At 36.6% G+C, this 27549-nt stretch overlaps 1 protein-coding gene across 1 annotated transcript; it reads right to left on the reverse strand.

Moving 5' to 3' along the window:
- Positions 1 to 14321: 14321 nt before the first annotated feature.
- Positions 14322 to 27321, reverse strand: LOC135072946 (lipase member H-like). The gene is made up of 8 exons (XM_063966957.1): positions 26971 to 27321; positions 25844 to 25883; positions 25657 to 25766; positions 24343 to 24497; positions 23351 to 23499; positions 19796 to 20019; positions 15680 to 15842; positions 14322 to 14667 (listed from the first exon to the last, which is right to left on the reverse strand). Exons 1-8 carry the CDS (start codon positions 27011 to 27013, stop codon positions 14598 to 14600), a joined length of 954 nt encoding a protein of 317 aa, XP_063823027.1. The 5' UTR covers positions 27014 to 27321; the 3' UTR covers positions 14322 to 14597.
- Positions 27322 to 27549: the final 228 nt, after the last annotated feature.

Consider the following 27549-nt stretch of genomic DNA (forward strand, 5'->3'; position numbering starts at 1 on the left):
TTTTATTCGTTTTTCATGTAGAAAAGGTAAGTATCTCGAAAGATTAACGATTAAATAAGTCAGAGAATATTACCCCACTGAGAGCCGTTATATCAATATTATGATCTTTATTAGTATTCTATGATTCCAGCCTATTCGGGGATTTCTCTTGAAGATAATATTTATCTGCTGGTCTCGTAACTTTATCAGAAACTTATTGAATTGATCCTAAATTGAGCGTTAAAAATAAACACTTCAGTTTACAGCCAAACAGACTTTGAATATAAATTAAGTTCAGTTATTAGCTTGGGCTAGGATACCCTCCACTGCCAGACTCAAAGGTTATCAAGTCTAGTGGCCTTAGCCAAGTGCCACTTAGCAATTGTCAAAAGCGTCTGTAGAGCGCAATATTGTCAACTGATAGACTAGGCAATAAATACATGCCAAGACAAATCAAAGAACATTAGCGTCAGTTGCCAACTTGTCCAATATTAATATCTTTGGACAATCCGATCCCGATGATAAATATTGTATTGACTACGTGATAGATAACAACATACAGGTTAAGAACATGAGAGTTGATGTACAGTCAAATATTACACCTACACAATACACTACTACACTTAAAACTACACTACAATTGAAAAAGAAATTGTCTGTCTATATATACGAGTATATGTATATCACCAATATTATGGTGCACTATATTGCATTCTAGATTTGTCACTCATTTAATTCACAAAGTAAAACGGCTCACTCAAGTATCATCCACACGTGAAACACGCGCAAATTAGGTACAAAACATTTAAGGTCATGCCACTTAAACTTGAAATCCTATATTCAAATTGCTTTAATTTAATTAAGCTACCCTTTTCACATGAAACACTTGGGCTATTCACATGTGCGAACCGTCGTGGTGTGAAACAAGACACATTTCAGGATACAACAACCTTAGGATATGTAGTGTAACTGAAAAATGTAAGAATACTTATTGCGTAAGTTCGTCTTCGTTTTGTTTTTAAAATAAACTGTCTTTCCTGACACGTATTACATAAATTTAGTTACTAAAGTCATAAATCAACCACAATCTAATGCAAATAATTTTAAGCAAATGCAATCCTAAACAATTAGAAGGAGGCGATGGGTGTCGGGACTTCGGGAGTACGTCACTCTCAGACTCTGCAACTTCTGAAGATATTACGTAAACAATGGCTAAATCTGAAACACGACTAGCTCGGAACACGGTAGATATACAGTTTTGACGAACTCTAAAATGTTAAGCATGTTTCCTGATAGATTTAGCTGCTTCATATCCCTTTTGTTGATTGAAGTCTGTTTACTGACTATAATATTCTAAGATCACTCTCATTTGTGAAATACAATACCGACTTTCAAAAGGTTAAACAAAAAAGATTCCTTACTAAGTCAAGCGTACATATTAATTTAATTATAACAAAGTGCGCACAGAATCCTGTTTACCGTAATAATGTATCAATCTACGTCAAAGAGAGAGATATATTTGATTTAAGAGTGCCCAATAGGCATTGTAGAGATAAAATAAATCACAGCCCAGTATCGTAGGTTATCTTAAACAGACATGTAATACAAAGACTAGCATTATGCAGGATTGTTCAGTAGAATCTACTTTTAACGACATAAAAGGCACAATACAATAACTTGTGTGAAAGATGAATAAATGTAGTTTCGATGAATGGACGACCTAAATAAAAATATACAAATCTAATGGCCTTTGTATTTTATAGGTTTGAACTCTGAGTATGGACTGTAAGTCAATTGAGTCATACTCGTACATACAGACAATGATATGTCAAGCTTAACACATGAATCTGCAAGTACGTAAAATGCGTCTACTACTAAACCCAAAGAAAATTATAATACTTGTATGATTTTAATACTAGTCGGCCGTTTGGTGTAGTGGTTCAGAACGGACTACTATGCCGAGAGGTCCCGGGTTCGATTCCCGGCCGGGCAGAAATTGAAATGATGGATTTTAATTTCTGTGACGGGTCTGGGTGTTACTATGTATAATATGTATGTATTTACAAAAAAGTATTTAAGTATGTTTATATCCGTTGTCTAGTACCCATAGTACAAGCTTTGCTTAGTTTGGGACTAGAGGCGCAGTGTAAAATGTCCAATGATGATATTATTTAACTGTAACGTAGAAAATATTTCAATATCGTAAAGATTTATGCCTAAGTTCTGTTTGCTACTAAAAACTATTCTTAAAAAAGTGTTATTTAAGGTTTGTCTGTAGAACCAATCATTTATTTTCTTGAGTAATAAAGTAAAAATTATAAAAAAAATATCGAGTGAGGGTTCTCATATTTTATTGCTATTATCACTATTATTAAGAAAAAAAATAAGTCATTATTGCGAGAAGCGCGTTAAAGACCTTCTGTGATCTACAGAAATTGTGTAAAGCCAAAAAGCTAGTAAGCTATAAGTAAACTAAGGTGGGTGGACCATGGAAGGCCACTCTAACGAGTAAACGCTTTTTATTCCTTTATTAACTGGATAAATGAAAAAAACAAATTATCAAATAATAGTTTGTTTTATTGTGTACCATATAAATCACTTTTTTTTAACCTAGCTTTAATCAGTATTCATTAAACTTAAGTTTTGTTAAGCTCTTCCAAATGGCCTTGCAAGCAACACGGCTCCAAACAAGGCCAATATTATACATCAGTCGTTCAACTTAAAAATAGAGTTGTAACAATTAATATATTCGCTTTTACTAAAACTACATAATAAGCTCTTTCATTTAAGCAAAACATTAAATGCTCAATATATTTTTATCATTTATAAAAAACTCAAAGAACATTACTTGAACACCATCGTATAACTAAGAATATATTATTGGAAATTATTTAAAAACAGTAGTAATGAGTATTATATTGACATCAAATAACTTGCCAACGCGTATTATAATGAAATTAAAAACTTTTTTTTTACCTCAAATGGCCTTCTTATGGGTCCGTTCTTTGTAAGGCCAAAATGAGTTAATATGAGTTAAAAAGTTTAATAACCCTTGTAAATAAAAATATTATAAATATAAAACATTGTTTTAACTGTAACGGTACGTATTTACTAAAAAGTAACTGTTCATATGTTCATGGTTTGTACATGTTCTTTGTAAGGCCCATGTACCCTAGCAAGGCCAACTGTCAAATTTTTTATGGGCCTTGTAAGGAACCATTGGCTTTGCTGGGAACACTACCAATATTTTAACTTAAATCGAGGCAAAACTATTATTTTTTTCTTTAGTACCATAAACATATCCTTATACGACAGTTCACAGTAAAAAAATATGAAATAATAATAGGTTATCTAACTAAAAACGTACGTTTTGCTGTGCGCGCGAATAACAATTGTAACGTCGATGACCGAAGTCCACGAATCGTGAGATCGCACTGCCACAATAGCGGCGCAAGCGACTCGCCGCCGCATCTGTGGCCTTAAGTTTGATGGATCTTAGTGTATAGCCGAAGGAATATGTGTTTTCATGTCAATAACTACGACTTTTTGATAGTTGGCCTTCAAAGGAGCGTGGCCTTCCATGGTCCACCCACCTTACTAACTATCTAGAACAGTATTAGTTTATTAACAGACTAAAGACACACAAAAGCTTTTCCAAACATATAATATTTTCTAACATGCCCAAACAGAACAATAGCAGGTACCATAGTAGCGTATATAAAAATGAAATATAACGGCTAATCATATTCAGTCACTCACATTTGGCAAAGCCTACACAGAAAAATGCTGTAATCATCTCTCTGTCACATCCTTTTAAGATCCTCATACACATACGGGCGCGCAATTATTCTAAAATATTATAAATAAGATCAATAATTCCTTCAGATATTACGAGTATGATCATTTCAAAAATTTAATTTAATTGGGTAATTATTTGTTCAGATTCGAACGGCCATGGATCTCATTTCTCAGAAACAGTAATGTAGGTAGCTACTCGTAATAGCCTTAGCATAATTATTTGAATTCCCTGAAGTTAAATTAGAAACATTTTGTATGGGTTCTCAATTATCTTAATACATATAAAATTATGTCTATATCAGTAATACAGCTTTAAAAGCATTCCATTGCTGCCTACCAATCGGCCAAACTGGAAATCATTGTAGGAGGTCTATGTTCAGCAGTGGACGTCCTGTGGCTGATGATGATGATGAAAGCATTGCGGGAAGCGAAATTGAATTTAGTCAATCTATTTTTTAGCAGAAAAAGTAAAATAAACACACGAAAAGTTCTTGTAAAAGTTACAAGATCTCCGAGGATGTCAGGGTCAGCGGGAAACGTTCGTGCCCAGGATTTTCATCTAAATGGCACCGGAAATTAACTTTCGGAGGTTTGTACGATTAGCTATATTATTATACCTAAGAGATTTTAGGAAAATACTTGTCATATAAATCACTTGTTTATTTTTGATGTCCGGTGAAGTACCCAGCCGTTAATGTCTCATTGAATAAGTTCCTTTGATCATTGTACAAGAAGAATTTTTAGCTACGAATGAAAGAATAGGTATTCTAGATGCTAAATAATATTATTTAAGGAGCTTGTTTTTATAAAGTTACATAATGCTTAGACGGCTCTATGATTGTGTAAGTTGAGTTATATCAAGATAATTTTTCTTTGTGAATGTTTGAGAATTTAGATAACGTTTTTACTCAGTCACCAAAAATTTACTATCTTGACTTGAATCTTCTATTAAATTACGAATTGTAGGGTTTTACATTTTCATAAATGTACATAAAGCACTCGTATTAAAATGTGTCACAATGTGCGAGCACCCTATGGCAACTTGGGCCTGACTAGACAGAACAAGCATTTTTTCTTGCCAATACAATTCAGTATATTTCCAGTTTTGGTATTCTGCCAACTCTAATACACCCTTGTATGCAGAAAATAAATTGCAATTATTGAAGGCGTATCATTCAAAAGGGAAATTCAGGAAGTCCACTTAGCAGCAATAACTTAGTTTGCCGGAAAAAAAGGCATTAATAGGAATTTATTATTTTAAACTGAAAGCTTCTTTTCTACTTAGAATTGTTATTTTGTCTACAAAAGGTTAAATTTTCTTGAGATTCTAAACTAATTACAAACTAGTTTTCATTTGATTCTAAGATTTACAATAAGAATGGGTATTTTATTAATTAAGTTTGTCTAGTGATAATAATTGTAATCTCATTCTTATGACATTAAGCTGACCTACTTAAACTTATCTCATTATAATCTCATTAGAAGCAATTAACAATTTAATGTAGTGTTAAAGTGAATGCAGAAAGGTCCAGAAACCTTAATGACAACTGTTAATTAATAATGAGACTGGATTTGGGACTGGACCTTTACCATATCATTAGTCCATATAGTGGCAGGTCTGCCCTCACTACGTCTTCCGGCCCGTGTGGTCGCCACTCGAGAACTTTTCTGCCCCAACATTTACTGACCTCTGAATATTAGCTACTTACCTACTATTCAATATCACAGTAGGTTCTTATTATCAAAAATAGTAGATGCTTACATGTAACAAATATGAAAAGGTTTTCAATTCACTCGTATTCCAAGCCCGAACAATTTTCATGTAACTTTGCGGCAAATTATAACATATTTAATCTAGAACCTATCAATCTATTATTTATTTACACAGCCATTAACGTTATGGACGTAATATTTAAATGTACGTAAGTAACTGTAAGTTAAAATTCGAGTCGATTCATGCTGTTTTAATATTTGACGATGTTCGATGGGCCGGACGGGCGCTGACCCGAGAGCCGCGAGTCGTAACCCAAGGAAGAGGGTTGTCTATTTATATTTATCAATTAACTATTAAATCCCGTCAAATATTATTTCTAACGTTAACCTTTGCCCGGTGGTCCCGTTTTCGGGGAATTGTTTTGTGGAGAAAAACAACACTGGGAATTATGGATCACTGAATTATGTTGCTAATTGAAAAAATAATGTTTATGAGAATACAGATTTTCCATAAAACAGATCGCTAAATTTCGGTGTAAGAATACCTAAAGGATAGCTTAGTATTTATTTATTCCATGAACCTTTTTACACTTATCTAAGACTTCATATCTCCATTAATTTAAAGATTTAGTAGGTACCTACCTCAAATCAAGCAACTTCTATCTTGGTTGTTGGTACCAAGCACTAAAAGCTTTGTATCTGAAATATTGGTGTATTAAATAAGTGTTAGGTCAGCTTGATTATAGTCGGAGGTAGGTAGGTCGTAGCTTTTGTAATGACTTAATTATTCACCTGATTTAATTATTCTACAATACAGTGACACAACTCTAATAGATCATATAAAATTCAGGCTTACCTACGCGTGGGAAAGGTAAAATCTGACAATTAATTAATGGTAGGCTAAAATAAATACATTCTCATTACGCTTCGACACATTAAACAAAGTTCGTAAGTTACCATTAAGGTATCGTTCCTACTTAAAATCATGAAGCGTAGTCAGGGACTACTTTAGTTCTAAATGAGTTAATTATTATTATCCTTGTGACGTGTTTGTCTTATTATTTGTAATAAATGAATGAACAATCTTAAACTACCCCTAATCGACAGCCCTAGCACCTGTACCGCCATCGCATACGTACTAAAGTTTACTTTTTAATAATAAAGTGCAATACGAGTGGAAGTTCAATAAAACGAGTTGGCGGTCGCAATTGATGCCCGCATTAGAATGAGTGACGGTGGTCAATAACTACCGCGACGCTTGCATTTAGTCAGTCGGCCGTTTGGTGAAGTGGTTCGTAACGGACTACTATGCTAGAGGTTGCTGTTCGATTCCCGCACAGTACAAACGTTTGTGTGCATGAACATTTAGGTATTTAACATATTTGTTTCAGCCGAATGACATCCACTGCTGGGCCTCCTCCAAGGTTTTCCACAATGAACGGTCCTGCGCTGCCCGCATCCAGGCTCTTCCCGCGACCTTCACTAGATCGTCGGTCCACCTAGTAGGAGGCCTGCCCACGCCCCCATCCTTTATAAATTTGTAAAAAAAGGATCTAAGTAACTATAGTAACCGTTGTAAATACTATGCTTAGTTTGGGACTAAAATATCCCAACCTGGGAATAAAATGTAAAAAAGAAATTGTCCGGTGACTCTTGTTGATTTACATGGATCGAACATATACGCGACAAACACGAATATTTAGGATTGCGGCTGAAACTAGAGTAATTAAGTCGAAACTATTGTTCGATAGTTCACAATCACCATTTCCAGTGAGTAACATTAGTTTTCTAAATATCTACTCGATATTGACTCTACATACGTATTGTTTTGTACGAATTATATGTAGGTTCTAGCAAAATATGACATTGTACCACTGGTTCTCTTTGTTAACACACCCTTTTCAAGGTTTAGTTCACAATAGGTAATATCGCTAAGGTACTAGAGACGTTCCGGAGTGATTACTAATGTTACATTGTTTCATTTGTGAAAAATACGGCGAACGAAAATAAAATACATGAATAAGCACTCCAATAATACTTACTCGTAATAACAGACAATACCTGAAAACATAAAAAACAGAGTATGATTTGATTATGATTGTTCTACTCGTATTTATTGGCTTCTAACGGCCGAATACTGAAACGCCATTTAAATATTTGACGGCTTCTCAAATAATTAAGCAGCTCCTAAACTTACATTTCGCATACTCAAAACAATATCTGAGCAGTTCTCAATTTTTAAGCACCTCTCAAATTAAGTTGCACTCAAACGCCACTCAAATGAATTTTCGAATACTGAAACGCCATTCAACGATAAGCATTACTCAAACAACTGTCAAATCGACTTGAGCAGCCGTTAAATTTGAGAGTGCTTGCGCGGTATCTTAAATCTTATTCTTATACCTAAATCGACCTAAATAGTGGTAAATAATCATAGCTGGGCACCGTTAATCAAATAGTTAACTTCGTTAATCGTTAAACCGTTAATAAAAAAATTAACTTCGTTAAACGTTCCATTTAGCAAGATTTAACGCAAGTTAACGTCAATCGTTAATCCGTTAACACATTATAATAAAACGAAAAAAAATATTGTATGCAAGGTTCAAATAATTTCGAAAGCTTGCATCGCGCATGGAATTTATTCCTCTTTTTAGCCAGACAGTTTTGACAGTTCCAACTCCTTGTCAGACAGTTTTTTTAGGATAGCTGCCAAAGCCACCATGACCCAAACTTCATAATCCACCAACATTCTAACCTATATTGGGAGCATACGCTGACAAACTTTCAGCTTTTATAAAATGACGTTGGTCTGGCGTTCAGGTCTTAGTCTATAGTATCTCAACTCAATCTCAGAGCCTTGGTTCAATTATAATACAATTTAGCACCAATGTGCTCTAAAAGACAAATCCAACAAACCCAAATTCGATGCGATTCCGCCGTTTCATTTAGGAGTTCCTATGGCCGCCTCCTGACTCCATCATTAGACCAGCTCAATGGTACCACAACGTTGCATTTTCATCGTACTTACATAAGTATACCAAATTGCAACTCAATCGGTTGAGGAGAACTGGTCTTAAATTCAGCTACAAGATTTGTCCCACACATACTAACAAGTGAAGTCAATATACAGGGTGGAATTTTGTAATGCCACCTGGAGGGAAAGTACCTACTCTTAATATTGTAGATAGAAAAAAATTCTTAAAGAAAACATTCCTTTATTTTTGAAAACAAATAGAACTGCATTCAAATATTTCCAAAAAATATTTGCCACACCCGGGAATCGAACCAACTAAAATCTGTTAAAAATTACACCCTGTATTTTTATTGCATCGATCGTTAGAGTCAAGTATAAGCATGAAATCTCTCTAACAAACTTGATAAATCAAATGAAAGGAAATCCATAAAAAATCTTAAATTATTTAAATTATGTACAGAAATTGTATGGTATGGTAGTGAATTTTCGAAAAATTTTCGAAAATCTATGAATGCAGTTCTCTTTCTTGTCAAAAATAAAGGAATGTTTTTTTTAGTAAAATTTTCTATCTGCAGTTTTAAGAGTACTTTCCCTCCAGATGGCATTACAAAATTCCACCCTGTATAAGCATTTTTTATAACGTTTCTTTCTAGTTACAAAAACTGTTGTTTTGGGTTCTGGAAGTTCTGGAAGCCCGAACGTACTTGTCAGAACGCGTTTTTCTAGTTTTTTTCAGCGTGCCTGCTGTATCTTTTTGGTAAATAGAAGGTAGGTACTGGATTAACGATTAACGGGCTTAGGATAATTTAACGGAAGTTAACGAGTCCGTTAACATTTTTTAAAGTTAACTTAAAAGTTAATCCGTTAATAGAAATGTTAACTTCGTTAATTAACGATTAACGGATTAACGAGTTAATGCCCAGCTATGTAAATAATGTCTGTGTCATCGTTATAATTTCTTTCGAGCCTCGAGGAAATACCTAGATCTAATCGCAGGAACGCAATAAAGCTGAACATTATTGAAAAATATTATTATAATGACATGCAATTCCGGGCGAGGTTCCGCGTCTCAAAAGAAACGGTGTTGTTTCTGGAATCAAAATTTGGAAGCTCTTTAAACCCCTCACCAAACGCCGTACATCAAGTGGACCAAATACTTAAATCCTACGGTTCTACGCAACGGGAAGTTATCAACGTGTAATAGGTGATATCTTCCACATCGAACAGCCAACTGTTCATCGTATAATGCAGAAAGTAACTTCAACCAAAATAGCTGCTATGAAATCGCTTTACATAAACATGCCTACTTCGGTAGTCCAGTCAATGAATGCTTTAACGACGGTGTAGAGAGAAATCCCTGGAACACAATTTCTGACCTCGGGACTTTATTTAGACTAGTTAGGAGGTGAACATAGCAAAAGTCCCCGCCCTTAGCCCTTGAGCCGGCGGGGAAAGGGGGGTTTTAAAGGTACTACTTTTCGGTTTTTCGCTTAATCTTCGGAAACTATGCGTCCTAGTAACATGGCTACTATGAACCAAAAAAAGCTTATTCAATTTGCTACAGGTGAGACAGTCAAGTTTTTCTATGTCTTGTATAGTTTTCGCGGCATCTGCTCTAGAAGGTCTGTAATATTGGAAATTTTAATTTTGTCTTACATGTTCCCATCAGGAGAAAATCGACTAAATCAACATTGAACAAACATTATAGACATGCGGGAGCATGTTAAGCCTAGTTCCAGGGAGGGGACTGCATCGTGCGTATATTTAGACGAACCAATTGGAGCCACTTTTGACTCCTCATCACTCAAAAAGTATTGAGCATTAACGCTTCAAATTTAGCTCATGTGTTTGAGACTTGCAAGATAAACATTAGCTTCAAATTTCATAAATATACCTCAAATGGTTATTTAGGTATTGACGTTCAAAAATCGTCATTTAGGACACTAAAATCTATCTATCACCTGTGAAATGTTAAAATGTACTGGTTTTTTATTTGTTCCTTTGTATTTACACAACTGCCTATCTGGATGCCAAATTTGAAACTTCAAGGTCATCTGGAAGTGGTTAGAATTTGGTCTTATAGGTCAGCCATGTAGATTTTTAGACGTCAATACCTAATGAACCGTTTGAGGTATATTTATGAAATTTTAAGCTGATGTTTATCTTGCAAGTCACAACACATGAGCCAAATTTGAAGTGTTAATGCACAGTACTTTTTGAGTGATGAGGAATCAAAAGTGGCTCCAATTGGTTCGTCTAAATATACGCACGGTGCAGTCCCCTCCTTGGAACTAGGTTTAACATGCTCCCGCATGTCTAGAATATTAGCTCAATGTTGATTTAGTCGATTTTCTCCTGATGGAAACATGTAAGACAAAAATAAAATTTCCAATATTACAGACCTTCTAGAGCAGATGCCGCAAAAACTATACAAGATATAGAAAAACTTGACTGTCTCACCTGTAGTAAATTGAATAAGCTTTTTTTGGTTCATAGTAGTCATGTCACTAGGACGCATAGTTTCCGAGGATTAATTCAAAAGTACCAAAAACAATATTTTCTGTTGCAATTCATGAAAAAAATATTAGGTACACAAACTATTTGTAACTGTTATTTATATTTGTTAACAGAAACAAAACAACATAAAAATGTTTTCTTGTTATATAAAATAGTGACAATACATGACTAATTTACATAACAATTGAATCCAGCTAGAAAGTCAATAAACGACGGTGAGACAAAAGAGTTAATGAACAGCTGCTCCCATTATACCGATAACTCCTTACTTCTAATAACTGCTTCCGACAACTGACGCATTGACAGCGCTATGAATAGTTAACAAAACTCCGATAGCCCGTCCATGTTTAATGTCAAAAACATGGACAGTTAGTGGCCCGTAATTGACTGAACTTATACTTCGTTCCGGCTATTCCAACCCTGCACTTTGCCTCGCATAAATTATGAAACGCCAGTTCTAGGTTATAATTTCGCTGTCTATAATTAGAACTAGCTCGGACCATTTGATTGCACTGGCTGGACGCGGTTAGTTAAAGTACTTTAGAAATTCGTGGTATTTGTATTGCAATTAAAAAGTATACGGATTAAGCGTTAAATTTAATTTGCCTGACTCTATTTCTGGCTTGCTCCATTTCATGTCAGTTATGAATGCGCTATTTATTTTCGGAGATACTAAATAGTCGTTCGTTGTTACAAGTCTTTGTTACCCATCACGTTGGATTTCAATTTTCAGTAAGTAGCTCTAACTATTATAAATATACCTGGTAGATAAGTAGTGCATTTACGTTACACTTTCTCCCCTTTAACCTGAAACAGGTCATTTGAAACGAAGCCTGACAAATATCTACTACTATAACAAGTCAATTTACAGTCATCAAAGTGAATTAAACCAATTCTGCATAGGATTTGATACATTTCTAATTTGGCTGGCGTCCCCGGGCCAAATGGGAGCAGTCCGCGGGCCGTATCGGTCCATTCGGCCCGCAAAAAGTTTGAAGGCTTTAATTTAGCCGCTGTTAATTCGTGCGCGACCGATTCAAAGGCTCCGACGGCCATTATTAAAAGCGTAAATTGTCAAACAGATGTAGCAAACGACTTTGGTTGCGTCCCGCCTGTTTTAAAACGCAATGAAAATTGCCGTAGGTTTGGCCGTCGCGCAATTTTGTAGGCATTAATTTTGATTGCGCGCCATGCCTGTTTCATATCGATTACTATTAATGACGGTTTCAGATCTTTTGATATGTCTTTAAAGGTTGAAAATGCTGCTGAATAACTTTGATTGAGTGTCATTCTCAATATACTTAATTAATTTGGGGCACGACTCGTTATTTTATTCTGTTCTACCTCTCTTATTTGTCATTCAAATGAAATCACTAAACAAAGGGGTGAAATTAGGCTGCAGTCGCTAAAGAGGACGGCTAAAAGAAATTCAAATTAGAACAATTAGTCGAGTCGGTGCCGGCACACAATGGTTCTCATTATAGGACCTATGGTCTGGCGCAGAGCTTGTAAGTAGCGCAGTAGGAGGATGTTAGTTACACTTAACACATTAAAAATTCATGAAGCTAATGTGGAAGAGAGGATTTTGTTGAATAAGAATATAATTCTAGAGATAAAATAGAACAATCTAGAGTTATTTTAGTAGTATGTTGTTCCTACGTGCTTATCACAAAACTTACTTTTCAAGCGGAATTCAAGCCTGCGACCGCACTATGCTTGATAACGTCGTTGACAAATTTAAAATCGGGAAACAAATTTCGGCTACAATTTATAATGTCATATTAAATAACCAATTTTAATTACAATAGTTATTCAAGTATCAATATACAGAGAAGCGTTGTATTTATGGCAGATGTAAAATTTCGTGGTCAGCGCCGACCATCCGACCAATTTCAGTGTTCGCTGCCAGTAGCAGCCGCTAAAAATTCCATGGGATCAAAGCGCAAGCAATTTCACGATTAAACGAATTTGTTCATAAAGCGTTCCATATTTGAAAAGTAATTTTTGTAAGGATAGAAGCGAATTCAAAAGAGTTTCATGGTATAGGTTCCCCTGGGCAGTCCGGAAAGGCCGCGTGTAGGCAGTGGGCAAACAAACACACGTCTGAGAGCGGTTTTGATGGAAAACTGGTCCCTGAGGCTATGCTGAATTCCAGAACTGGACATATGAAACATAACATAACAATTGCTGGAAGAAAAATTTCATACGATTACACAGAAAACTTGTTCAATAGTAGCAATTATTACTGAAGTAGGTTCGTTCGTTCGTTTCAGCCGAAAGACGTCCACTGCTGGACAAAGGCCTCCCCCAAGGATTTCCTTTTTACTGAATACCTGATTACTGAAGTAGGTAATTTTACTGAAATCTAGATTGGACGTTATGTAAACATCTTCATCATGTCTCTTTGACGTCGATCGATCAACCCTACGGCGTATGTTTTCTGAAGTTCGGATTATTTTTTCCTATCGGATACTATGATCGATTCAAGACAGACAAATATCTATCTGTTGTTTGTGTCAGCTTATAGGCACTCGAATCTAGTCCAACCATCATTTGTGGATTATTCTTATTCTTATAATTCTTAATTGCGTAACATTTCATCGATGAAAACTGTTGAGCTCATAGCCAACTTACAAATACTCACATGATGATAGTAAAGTTGAACTTCTAACCACTTTCGTCTTTGAGATACTTAATAGAAAACCGTTTTAGTTTTAATTTTTTAGCACTTCACGGGCACTAATGAAATAAAGAAATAAAAACAATCTTGAAACTGTAATTAATGGCAATTTAAAAAGCTTATTAAGCAAAATTAAGTAATAATAATCTTTTAAACATATTGTAATATACCTACCACTGTATTAAAGGTACAGAAAGCTGAACGAGTCGTGACAATTCAGCAGTTAATTGAATTCAGTGCGTACTTTCTATTAAATATACGTATACTTAGTTACGACACAATCTCGCAAAATTTTCCTGGCTATATTTATCATGAAGTTAATAGAGGATATTTATAAATACAAATTCCTTATTACATAAGTAAGTAGGCCGTCCTTGACTTAGCTACGGAGTCGTATTAAAATATTCGGATCCATTTGGCATCGAAGAAAAAAGCCATTTCACTCGGAGTGCTCTAATGATTGTTGAAAAAATTCCAGGTCCGGTGATTAACGTTCCAAATACCATGATTAATCGTTTTCATTAGCGGCCTCGGAATAACAACAAAATAATTATTCCACTGCTATTCATGAACAGGACCGGAGGATCAACAAATTGTGGAACACATCATTATTTGACTTTGCCACCCCCCGCACAATAAAACTTTCATTTCATGCTTTGGTGTATATTTGGCTGCAAATCAATACGGTCCTAAAGTAAATGAAGGAATTTATTTCGGAAAAATACAATTTCATAATTACCTAACTTAACTTAAAAATACCAGACTTAACAGTACTATTACTAATCCAGTTCATTCTAATACTAACATAAAGCTTAATACTTACCTTTGTAGGATAATTTGATTTGCCTACTAACCGATCAAAAGATTACATTACCTGAAGAACACTTTTAATGATTTTTAGATCTATCATTATCTACCTACAACTATTATCACATATCACAATCCTTGTTTCCCGAGACCGTATGGAGATTCTGCTGTTGTGATGAAGAAGTAGTCACCAGGAACCCTGCAGAGAACAGAAAACGAATTTAACTTCTTTCTACCTATCTCTAGCGTAGGTAATAATTTTGTTAAGGGCACTCGCGCGTCTTCTTTCTCTAAGTTATCTAGTTTCATACAAAGCAGAATTTTCATATAAGCGGATGCTGCTCATATGAAAATTCAAAAGGATTTTGACAGTTTAAACTATCGTTTTTGGCTTTCAAGAAATTTGTTGTAGTGGAAATTTTGACTACATTAAGCACGTTTCATACAATCGCGACACAGTTTTTTATTACAAACTAGCGGCCGCCCGTGACTTCGTACGCGTGGATCCCGTTTTACCCCCTTCATCTATCTTACGCGGTTTAGATTTTTTCATACAAATGTTTTTTCCCGCTAACTCCCGTTCCCGTGGGAATTTTGCAATATTCTCTTGTAACTAAGCTTTGAGTTTACTAAGGTACCTGCATGCCAAATTTCGAGCGTCTATCTTACATGGTTTAGATTTTTCATACAAAAGGATTTTCCGGCTAATTCCCGTGCCCGTGGGAATTTCGGGTATTCCTTTCTTAATGCACCTCTACGGTACCTAAGCTACGTCCCTTCCAAATTTCAAGTGTTAAATTTGTAAACTATGAAGGGATATGTTTAATCATTAGTATAACATTAATAGCAGGGTTACCATCTGAAATCGGCTATTATTGGCTATTAATGGCTAATAACTGCTTTTAATCCGTTATTAGCCAATTGCTATTAATCGGATTATTAGCACTTACCCATCTCTAGAACATACAAACGGACAGTCGGACAGACAGACAGACAGACAGACAGACAGACAAACATTTTACTGATTGCATTTTTGGCATCAGTATCGATCACTAATCACCCCCTGATAGTTATTTTGAAAATATATTTCATGTACAGAATTGACCTCTCTACAGATGACTCTCTACAGAAGTATAGATAGATATAGATTTCATCCACACGCTAAAGCCGTGGGCAAGAATTAATTAATATATTTTTTTAAATGTACTTACGGATCCTCTTTGTGGATTCCAATTTCTAGCACAGTGGCTTCTTTTTCTTCCTTTGACGAGTTTTTCCATTGCCTATAGTTTTTTGCGTAGCTCCCTAGAATAGTGCCTGGATACTTTATGGCATCTATGAGTAGTTCCCAACTTCGGTTGTGGTTACACAAATCTAAAACATGATGATTAATTAACAATGTTAACTTATGAAAATTGAATAAGTTTTTTAGCCTTTTGAGTAAAAATAAATTGATGTGTAAGTGATAGATTTTTCCGGGATGGAAATAGCCCTTCTTGATATTGCAACTAGGGATTGCAAATATTCGATAGATTTCTATTTCGAATATTCGAATATTTTTTCAGTGATATTCGAATATTATTCGAATATTCGAATACTTTCAAAAAAAATAAAAAGTACTTAAATTATCAATGTTTTATTGCTGGTTTTATTGCTTTAGGAACTATATTTTAACTATTTAACAATATAGTTTTTAAAACAGTTATAAAATTCTCACCATCATCATAATTTCAGCCATATAACGTCCACTGCTGAACATAGGCCTCTCCCAATGACTTCCACAATGACTGCTTGGCAGCGGCCTGTATCCAGCGCCTTCCCGCTACCTATATGAGGTATTCGGTCCACCTTTGTGGGTGGACGTCTCACGCTGCGCTTTTTGGTACGTGGCCTCCACTCCAGAACCTTGCTGCCCCATCGGCCATCATTTCAGCGTACTATGTGATCTGCCCATTGCCATTTCAGCTTGCTAATCCGTCGGGCTATGTCAGCGACTTTAGTTCGTTTACGGATCTCCTCATTTCTGATTCTGTCTCGTAAAGAAACCCTGAGTATAGCCCTCCCCATAGCACGCTGTGCAATTTTGAATTTATTCATAAGACCTATTGTAAGAGGCCACGTTTCCGAGCCGTGTGCCATCACTGGTAGAGGTAACACACACTGATTGAAGAATTTCGTCTTTAGGCACTGAGGTATTTTGGACGAAAAGATGTTGTATAGTTTCCCGAACGCTGCCCAGCCGAGTTGGATTCGACGATGTACCCTTTTCTCGAAATTTAATCTACCTAGCCGAATCGTTTGTCAGAGGAAGACATACTTGTCAACAGTCTCGAGAATCGAGCTCTAACCGAAACATGGACGTTGGACCTAAGCTTCGTTTTGTCCACGTACATCCGAAGGCCTGCCTGTTGAGAGACTCGATTAAGGTCTTCGAGCATTGTGCCAAGGTCTTCAAGCGATTCTGCCATGATCACAATATCGTCAGCAAACCGAAGCTGAGTGATTGAAAGGTAATTATGCCTAATCCTTTCCATTCAAGGAGCTTGAAAGCGTCTGCCAATGCAGTGGTCAACGGTTTCGGAGATATAACATCTCTCTGCCTCACGCTTCGCTGCAGAGGAATCGCTCTCGTGCTCTGCTCATGTACTCGGCTCGACATGGTAGCGTTTTTGTGCAGGCATTTCAGCATCTCGATATACCGATAGTCAATACGGCACCGCTGAAGAGACTGCAGCACTGCATAAGTATCGATCGAATCAAAGGCCTTCTCATAGTCCAAGAAAAGCATCACCACGCTTCTATCCCATACCTCTGGCGTTGTTCTTTAGAGTAAGACGGGACGAGTTTCGGTGTTCCACCCGCGTTCAGAAGCTCCCAGGTTATTCCGTCATCACCCGGTGCCTTGTTGTTCTTTAGCTGTTTGAGAGCCTTCCTAATCTCGTATAGGCTGATATACGGGATGTCTTTGGTATAGTGTCGCGTTAACCTAGCACTTGCATCTGTTGCTGAGTTATTAACAGGTTTGGAGGTATGTAGCTGTCCATAAATCTTTTCGATCTCACCCAGAACCTCGGCTTTTGTTGACATTACCGTCCGCCGTCTTCAGCATCGTTAGCTGACTTTGCTTAATAAAGTTGTCTCTTTCAGGTAATTTGGAACCTTGGTTTCGCAAGACAACTTATTGTTCACCAATGAAGTCGGAAGCATCAATGACTAGTTCTTTTAGTTGGTGATATGTATTTGATGCCTCCAACCACATTTGCAAACACTAAGTGGTCTTCGTTCTATCTTTTCTGTTAATTTTTGTAATATTCGAATATTCGAATACGTGTTAATTTACTATTCGAATATTAAATTTGGAATCTAAATTCGAATATTCGAATATTCGAATATTCGATTGCAACCTCTAATTGCAACCTTCTGAAGGTTCCAAAAATATATTTTCAAAAATTATATTTTGTTTATTTTTCGTTTTTTAGGGTTCCGTACCTCAAAAGGAAAAAACGGAACCCTTATAGGATCACTTTGTTGTCCGTCTGTCCGTCCGTCTGTCAAGACCCTTTTTCTCAGGAACGCGTGGAGGTATGAAGCTGAAATTTATATCAATTACTCAGGTCTACTGTCCCTTGCAGCTGTGAAAAAATCAAACTTCTAAGCCAACGCAATCAAAAGATACAGCCGTTTATGCCGCAAATTTTCGACACTTGCAAGGGAATCAAAACCTACAGGGTGCTTCCCGTGAACTCAGAATCTTGAAATTTGGTACGAAGCAACGTCTTATAGCATAGATAAAGGAAAAATTACGAAAACCATAAATTTTTAGTTACATCACATAATATTTTTTTTTTAATAATTTTAAACTTACTACCTACCCATTTCCTCATAAACGCGTAGAGGTATTAAATTGAAATTCATACCAAATACTCAGGTCTATAATACCTTTAAGCTGTAACAAAATCAAACTTCTATGTCAACGCAATCAAAAGAAACAGCAATTTAAGCTGCATATTTTGAACATCGCAAGTACTCGCAAGGGAATCAAAACCTAAAGGGTACTTCCAGTCGACCTAGAATCTTGAAATTTGGCATGAAGCAACGTTTTATAGCACACATAAAGGAAAAATTCCGAAAACCTTAAATTTTTAGTTACATTACAAAATATATATTTTTTAATAAATATAAACTTATTACTTTTTTCCTCATGAACGCGTAGAGCTATCAAGTTGAAATTCATATCAAATACTTAGATCTAATTGCCTTTAACCCGTGAAAAAAAAAAAATTCTAAGTCAACGCAAAAACGCAAAACGCAAAAATACAACCATTGATACCGCATATTTTGAAACTCGCAACTACACGCAAGGGAATTAAAACCTAAAGACCACTTCCCGTTGACATAGAATCTCGAAATTTGGTAAGAAGCAATAGCTTACAGCACAGGTAACAGAAAAATTCCGAAAAGCTTAAAATTTTAAGTAGTTATACCACCAAAAAAATTGTGATTGTAAACATAATTTTAGTTACAGCAATGACAAACGATAAAGAGATCTTTGTCTTAAATTTATGCTCCTCCATCTTTCCCCATTGTAATGTTATGAATTTCATTTTGCAAAAAAAATACCATAGTTATGACTCGATTGTCGTAATGAACGAACTTTGTAAACCTTGCAGGTTTGTACGGAACCCTCGGTGCGCGAGTCCGACTCGCACTTGGCCGGTTTTTTTTTATTCAGTTTATTAATAATTATTCAGGTGGGTAACTTTGAAAGCTAAGCCTTGTAACTACGAGTAAATAGAAACGGAGATAAAGTTGGAATTATCTGTAGCAATTTTCAGAGTATTATTCAAGTGGGATTACGGCTGAGTTGTTGCTTTTGTTATAAGTTAATTTAGCTCTGATAAGGGATTTTCTATTATTTTTCTCAGAAAAGCAAAGCCTAGTCGTCAACAACATTGAAGATACACTCTTACTAGTATTAGAACGAACTAATTAGTTCTGAAAGTAACGCTGTAAAGTCGTCTACAAATACCTACTCAATGATACCTATTCATTTTGGTGAACTTAGGTAAGTACAGAACTGGCAGAACCGTCAAGCGTAGAAACTTAAGGACATGCTTTTGATTTCTTAGGGCTGATTTTTCAATCGTCGGATAACTTTAAACTGAAGAATAAGTATGGCAAATTAAACATGTAAAAATGACAAGGTTATTCTTTAGTTATAAGATATCTGACGATTGAAAAATTAGCCCTTAATCGAAAGAAAATATAAAATCTTATACATCGTTAACATTGAGATCCTAAATACTCGTAAATACAATCATGCTTACCTTCTTTGGAAAACATGGGATACGACTTGTTACTACAGCCAGGTTGCACCACGGTTCCAGGCCTAAAATTGGGCCAAAAGTCGACTGTGCCCAGTGGTTTCTTGCAAGCGTACTTGCTGGGGTCGGAGTGTATGACCGACACAAAGCTCGCGGACTCTGGGTTGAGCCGCATCATCTTTGGCCTATTTTCGAAACTCGCACTGGCTGGGTCTAAACCTGTAATCCTGAAAACATATGTAAAGGTTAGCCTGAATGTTTTTTTTTTTTTTAATGAATGCTATTGATATACACCTGCAATTGGAGCTAGTGGAGTACTCCAATTGCAGTGCGGTGATTTAGTTTGTGATTTTTATTGTTGTAATGTGTTGGCTGCTTATGTTTGGTTGAATTCTTTTAAATGATCGACTATATTGGTAATGTAGGCTTTAAAACTTTTTGCTGTATCTTCTTTTCTGATTATTTCTGAGAGATTGTATGGATCGATGTTTAACAAACGGGATATCATTTCATGATTATATCGGGCTGAAGCAAATCTAGGGCACTGTGTTAAAAGGTGTTTCCAAGTCTGTGGAGTCTGGTCATCGCAGGGACAGCGGTCATCTGCGACGATATGGAAACGATGTAGGTATTCCTTATGATAACCGTGGTTGGTTAAGACCTGGGTGGTGGCAAAGTCCGGCCGAACGATCTTTATGAACTCCTGCAAGGTGTTGTATGTTGGCAGGAGAGATTTTGTATGGACGCAAGTGTTCGGGTCCATATACAAAGTTTTGGCCGATTCTTTGCATTTTTGCCTATTTTGATGTTTAACGAGGCTGATGGGTACTCTTTGGAAGTCTGGTATTCTGCGCATTCTTGCAGCAGCCTTTGCTGCAAAGTCTGCTTCTTCGTTGCCATCGAATCCAGCGTGGGCCTTAATCCACGCGAATTCGATGGTATAGCCAGATGATCGGGCTTGGTGTAAGAGTTTATGGATGTTGACGGCGAAGCGGTTGTAGCTGCTGCCGTTTCGCAGCTCTGTAAGGCCAGACTTGCTGTCAGAGAGTATGAGTACATCCGTGAGGTGGTGGTCAATGATGTGTTTGCAAGCCATTTGCACGGCAAGCATTTCCGCCTGAAATACCGAACAGTCGTCATGAAGCTTGAACTTCTTGATGACTGATGGCTGAGTGTTGGCGGAGTCCTTAACGACAAAGGCAGCTCCAACTCGATCGTCAATTTTACTTCCGTCCGTGAATATAAGCCAGGTGTGATTGGCGCCCGCCTGAGTGAGCTCGGGTGTGGAGGTGATTTCCTCGAATCGTATGCCAATTCTGTCAGACGGGTGGAGTAATTTAGACGGAGGACATGGATTCTCGAGAGAGATTTCATGGGGCAAAAAAGATGTTACGCCGGAGAGTTTTGAGGTTTCCACGTCAGCAACCATGGCAACTTTTGCTGGGAGCGGAGTGAGCTGTGCAAGAGATATTGCAGCAGCGGTGCTAATCCTTCTGAATCCTCGAATGATTTTAATGGCGAACAGCCTTTGAACAGAGAGGAGACGCTGGACGATATATTTGTGTTTGATGGCTGGAGACCAGATTCCTGCCCCGTAACAAATGATAGGCTCTATTACATGTTCGTAGATTATCCGAACGTTGTCTGAGTGAACGCCCCAAGTGGGTCGTATGAAGAGGCACAGTTTGCCATAAAGGGCCTTTACCTTGTCAACTATATCCCACCAAAAACATTCTGTAAAAAACTAGCCAAGTCTCGATGGAGCTGCTTGTTTATCTCTAAAAAGTAATGAAATCTAGACAAAGTCGTGCCAAGTCTATGGTTCCTTACTGCGATTTCTTTATTATTATAGTTAATGTTGTGTGACTTGGCCGTTGAAGGGTACAAAACCAGGTGCTCCATGACACCATAGCACCAATCTGTCGCCAGAACCGCTACCCATTGACGATGGAAAATTGCCACTTGGAAAACGTTGATTCAAGAACAACCAGTCAATTGTAGGTTTAATAAAGCTGCGTATTTCAATAATACTTATGTGTGATTATCTTAATAAAGATTGTTCAACGGCCAAGTCACACAACATTAACTATAATAATAAAGAAATCGCAGTAAGGAACCATAGACTTGGCACGACTTTGTCTAGATTTCATTACTTTTTAGAGATAAACAAGCAGCTCCATCGAGACTTGGCTAGTTTTTTACAGAATGTTTTTGGTGGGATTTCACTTCTTTTTGTAGAAAGTGGCAACATTATTTAACGTCGTCGTTTTATCTACATTTTTTCACGATATTAAACACAAATAAACTCAACGACCTTTAAAATGGACAACGAATCAGAATTGTTTTAATAACATAACCTTAGCGAACCTTACAATTTAATAAACGAAATCAACGAAATGCAAATTACACAATATTCAACTTAATCGACGGGGGGCTCTAGAAAGGAAAAAAATCTGGACACCGCTTGCTAGTGCTAGCGCCATCTAGCGGTGAGCGATACAGGCGAACACCACGGTGCCGGAGTCGTAATGATTATGAATGTGGTGTTACTCCAGATCTTCGATTTTCCTAGTTTTTATAGTTTTCCCTTTATGTGGCCATTAAACCCTAACTCTGTACCAAATTTCAGCTCTCTGAGTTTCTGGGAAGTACTAGTTCTTATTTTGATGATCATCAGTGAGTGAGTGAGTGAGTGTCGTAAATGCGAAACTTTGCTTTCGCTTAACTTCGGAACTAAATGACCTACAGACTTGAAATTTTGGATTTTAAGTATGTGATTATAGCTTACTAGATGACGAAAATTTCTGCGTTCTGGTCTTATCCAGAGGTTCTCAAATAGGGGCCTGAAAATGCGGCGAAATGGTTCCAGTAAAGGATGGTACGGCAGTGTTTGCTTCGCGCTCGACTTGGCGGGGGCACTGCCGTGCCCCCAGATAATCCACATGCTTGGTGAAGGTGAGACGCTTGTCAATGATGATGCCCAGGTATTTAATGCGGTCAGTAAAGGTGAGTCTACGACCCCTCATGACTAACCTACATTTGACAGCTTTGTTGGTGAAAGCAATAGTTTGCGTTTTGTCTGGGCCAAACTCCAGCTTGACGCTCTCACCCCAGCTGGTAATTTGGTCCAGTGCCTGATTAACTGTGTTCTCCAAGGTAGTTAGAAATGTTATTCTAACATTCAGGCTCATTATACCCACGTAGTACAGATTTAGAGCACATTCCCTGTAAAAGCAATTATTTACTAATTGTGTGGTAGTTCTTATAACGTCTAATGAGCGAGGTACGTTTGCTAAAAATACAACTAAGTAGCTCATTTCAATCAAGAATGACGACGTAAATAAGGACACTTTTACTCGTAGTCTTTTATTCATCTATAATTCGAAATATGGTAGCGCTCAATGTTTTACATTTTCAATTTATCTCGCAAAAAATCTTATTCTTCCAACTCTTTCAATTCAGTATTTATTGCTGATACGATCTCCGGAGTATAATAATCTTCGTTTTTTACGTACGCACAGAAAATATGCGACAAAAAGAGTGAAAGAACACACTCACCATGGCAACTGGATCCCTTTCGTCAATAAAGTATTGCCGGCAATCCCGAAGATATGAGCGCCGAGTGAATGGCCCACGAGGTGCGTCTTGTTCAACGCGAGCCCGGCGGCCGACATATTCTGTAGCGTCTCGGAGAAAATGTAACCCAGCTGCAAGATCAAAGTGATTTTTCCAATAATTGGGTAGCTGACACCGCTAACCAATACGTAGGTACTTTTTATGAGCTGTCATTCCTTTTGATTTTGTGTGACTATAGGAAACTTGAAGTAATTTTGGTAACATTGTTTTAAATCATATCATATAATAATCATCAATTTTTTAACAGTAATGAACGAGTATTAATTAATAACTAATTACTTAAGTTTTCAATGAATTAGTTCAAAATATAAATCTATATTTGGGAAGGCTCAAAATGAGAGCGGGCATTGGACCAATTTCATCATAGGTACTTTAACTGCAGAACAATGCAATATGCATTATCATAAAAATTAAGCAAAAAATTTCGTATGTGCATTGTGCAATAAATACTTACTCGTATTATGCATATAATATTTCTCAGGAATTCAGTTTTTTACACAATAATGAAACTGAAAGTAGAACTAATGTAACTAAAGTCTCTAAGCTAATCTTTAAGTAACGCGAAATATTTAAAAACCTACACTTTGAATAAGTATAATAGATGAAAAAGGACTTTATTTTGCATTGCATTATAATAAAATTGGTGATCTGAACGACAAAGCACATAAACCATTTAGTTATAGGCAGATCTCGGGGGATGCGAGATCCGATAAATCGAATTGAATGTGAACTGTATTAACGTACAGTCGGCTACACATTTCTGTTGTAAAATAACACCTAAAGCTTTACTAAGCCCTTATAAGATACCGCAGTTTTCCATGATGTGGCATGTGGCGTCTCAACGGGTCATAAGTAATTAATTAACCGTTTTCTACTAAACTGAAAACCCTTAGGTATTTGCATAAAATACGTACCCTTTTCGCATTAGGCGCTGCCCAACTCAGATACGAACTGACCATGTTAGAATTCGAAGACGCCATTTTATCCCAATTGAAGAGCACGACGTTGCTTTTTCCTTGTTCCAAATATGAGTTTATTACCGCGGTTACCGCGGGCCCTTGGGGGTGACCTGAAATGACAGACAACTTGAACCCACAGAGGCTGCGATACGGTCGCCTGATGGCTAAGGCATACTGTCCACGATTAGTTATTTTGACGTATGCATGCAAGTGCAACCTACAAATAATGATAGGCGTATTTACCCGACTGTGATAGGACAATCAACAAGTCTTACACTGAATCCACATTGGCAACATTTGTTAACTTAAATACATAATATAAGTGCTACACTAATTTGAAAATACATTGCCGCTTTACTTAAACTGACGTCACTTGACGATAGCATGCGCATAATGTGTGACTTATGTGGACAATAGGCCTTAGTCGTCAAAGGATCAGGGTTATTCACGTAATGGAAAAAACCTGGTGTGTACTGTGCTCGAGGTTTATATTTCGGTGTAGCGTGTATCAAATGTCAATCACAATCTCGTCGCAGTATATCCCTTTATAAAAAAAGTCCCTTTGACTGTGCACGCTGCGTCTGTTTAGTTTACGGTTCTGTACCTAAAATATATTATTCAAGGAACAATCTCACAACTACCCGAACTGCTGACCGCTTTGGGGATTTTGAGCACATTTGTACAAGAACATTTATGACAAGGGTTGCATTTGCAAAAATGGGGTGACATTCCATTGCCGCTATGTTTTCGCACGGGGCTTTAACCTCGTTATTGCATTATTTATAAAGTAATTCAGAGTTCCTAATAGTTTTACCTCACATAAAGAACTGTACTCGGAGGAGAAACACTGCCAACGTGGAGAGATATAGTAGAGAGAGAAATCAATATTTTAAAATAGGTATGTCATGTAATAAGATAATGTCAGATCTCATAAAATTCAAAAACACAAATTGTATAACGTAACGAATAATACCTAATTCTCACATTATACCTAAATGCTTAAATTTTCAGCTTAGGCGGAGCCAACCATAGCCATATAGAGCTTAGGCCTTGCCCAATTTATAATAACTAGCACGTGGCTTACTCCGCGTATTTTTCAGTCAGTCACAGGAAAGGCTTAGGTAGTTTCAACTTTTTCATACAAACCTTGAACTGACAATTATTAAAAAAAGAAATCAGCCAACAAGCCCGTCGTTATCAATTGTAACTCCGTCAATCATGTTGCAATTAGTTTTTATTTATACACATAAGACCAGTTTAATTACAAACCTGTAAATCCATGAGCAAAAATAACTGTGGTTCGGCTAGCGTTGTACCACGATGTGCTGAAGATATCCTGTGCTCTTTCTAGGGGCAGCTCCGTATACTCTTCTATTGTACTACAAATAGGAAGATCATTAATATAGGCAGATTCATTTAAACTTATTTATAATCATAAACATTAAATGTAACGTACCTGTAAAAGTATCTCAGTTTTGCAGGTTCATCGCCTAAAACTGTAAATTGTGTTTCATTGAACAAAATGGACAAAATAAGTGTAAATTATTGTGATATCTCTCCAAGTATATTATCAAATATCGAAAAAAGTTGAAAGTATGGAGCCTACAAGTTTGCTCGTATACATTGGCAAGAAGCTACCAGCACTCTCTAAATATGTACATTCATTTGTCTGCATATTTAAAATACCATTACCTTGCAAAAACCAAACTCCGGTAATTTCGGCTGGAGAAAAAAAAAAAATATCGAAAAAAGAATGCGAGATTTGGAGAAGACCTCAGATCACAGGAGACACGTCTAGATAAGCAAAGCAAAAGTCTACTCTAAGAATGAGTTGCACCACCTAACCTTAACCGTAACTATGCTATGGCCATAACCAGTGTTTTTGTATGAAGTTTGACAGAATTTTGATTTTTGTTAATGTAAGATGGTGCAACCCATCCTAAGGGTAAGCGTACACTGAGATACAGCTTAGCAGACTACGCAATGTAGAGCAGATTTAGTCAAGTTCAAGAAACTAAAGATGTTCCGAATGCGATGGGTATGTGACAATGTCACATTCCATGTCTCTATCGGATTCGGATTAATTTGTTTACAGTATTTAAAAGTATTTTTTTATAATAAAAACGTTACGACATTTAATTTTGTTTTTTATTGTGCAGTGAAAGCCTAAAAACAAGTAGCAGTATGTTTAATGTATTATGGACCAATCAACGCTAATGTACCTGCTACAATAAAATGCATTTATGGATTTATAACATTGGTTGCAGTGAGTGAATGTTTATGAATAAGTATTTATGTACCTACTTGTAGCATTGGGTCAGATTAATTTACGACACAAAATATTTGTGTCTTTTCTAGTTAAACAAAATATACCTAAGTAGACAGTTAACATTGACTAATAGGTAGGTATCAGGTCTTCTTTCTTTCATTCATAAACTCGACTCACTGTAGAGTCACTTGTTCATTATCTTTTCAGCTTGACAATTTAAAATGAAAAAGGAAAATAGAAAGTGTTTCGCTGTAATAACCCGTATTACGAATAACTTAACGCGGAATTTCCAATGTCACAACATGCAAACTTACCGAGTCCGATAAGCACAAAAAAATTAAATACACCGGTGAACATTTTGCCGAATTTCCTCGATTTGTCCTTTGGCGAATCTTGGAGTGTTTATATAGGGGCCGGTATCAACGTCCTCACGCGTTACCAATCGCCTTGACATACACCTAGCTGATTACAAGTGTTATTAAATTAGGCTTGATATTTGTTAAAGACAATGTCGCCCATTTCAGATTATCAGCTGCCTTCGAAGTGTAAATATTTTCTTTTTTGATTCAGTCACTTCACTGCTCACTTTTTGGATTAGACTTGGCACGTTAACAAATATTGACCATTGCTTGTTTGCTTAGCCAATTTTGACAAGTAATTCTAGAATAAACACTACGAATAGTCAATACAATTCCACACTGAACAAATCTAAGTATGTAAATAAATTGATACATTGGGGGTAAAAGCGTGAAACGAGACACATAATGCGTGACCGACACTCGTAATATCCATATAGAAACTTGCTAAATATTCAAATTGACTAGCTCTGTGTATTTAGGATTTGAAAACCACAGCCAGAAAATCCGATCTAATTGAATTCAGTAATTCTCTTC

This window comes from Ostrinia nubilalis, chromosome 6, assembly GCF_963855985.1.
Source record: "Ostrinia nubilalis chromosome 6, ilOstNubi1.1, whole genome shotgun sequence".
Taxonomy (NCBI): Eukaryota; Metazoa; Arthropoda; class Insecta; order Lepidoptera; family Crambidae; genus Ostrinia; species Ostrinia nubilalis.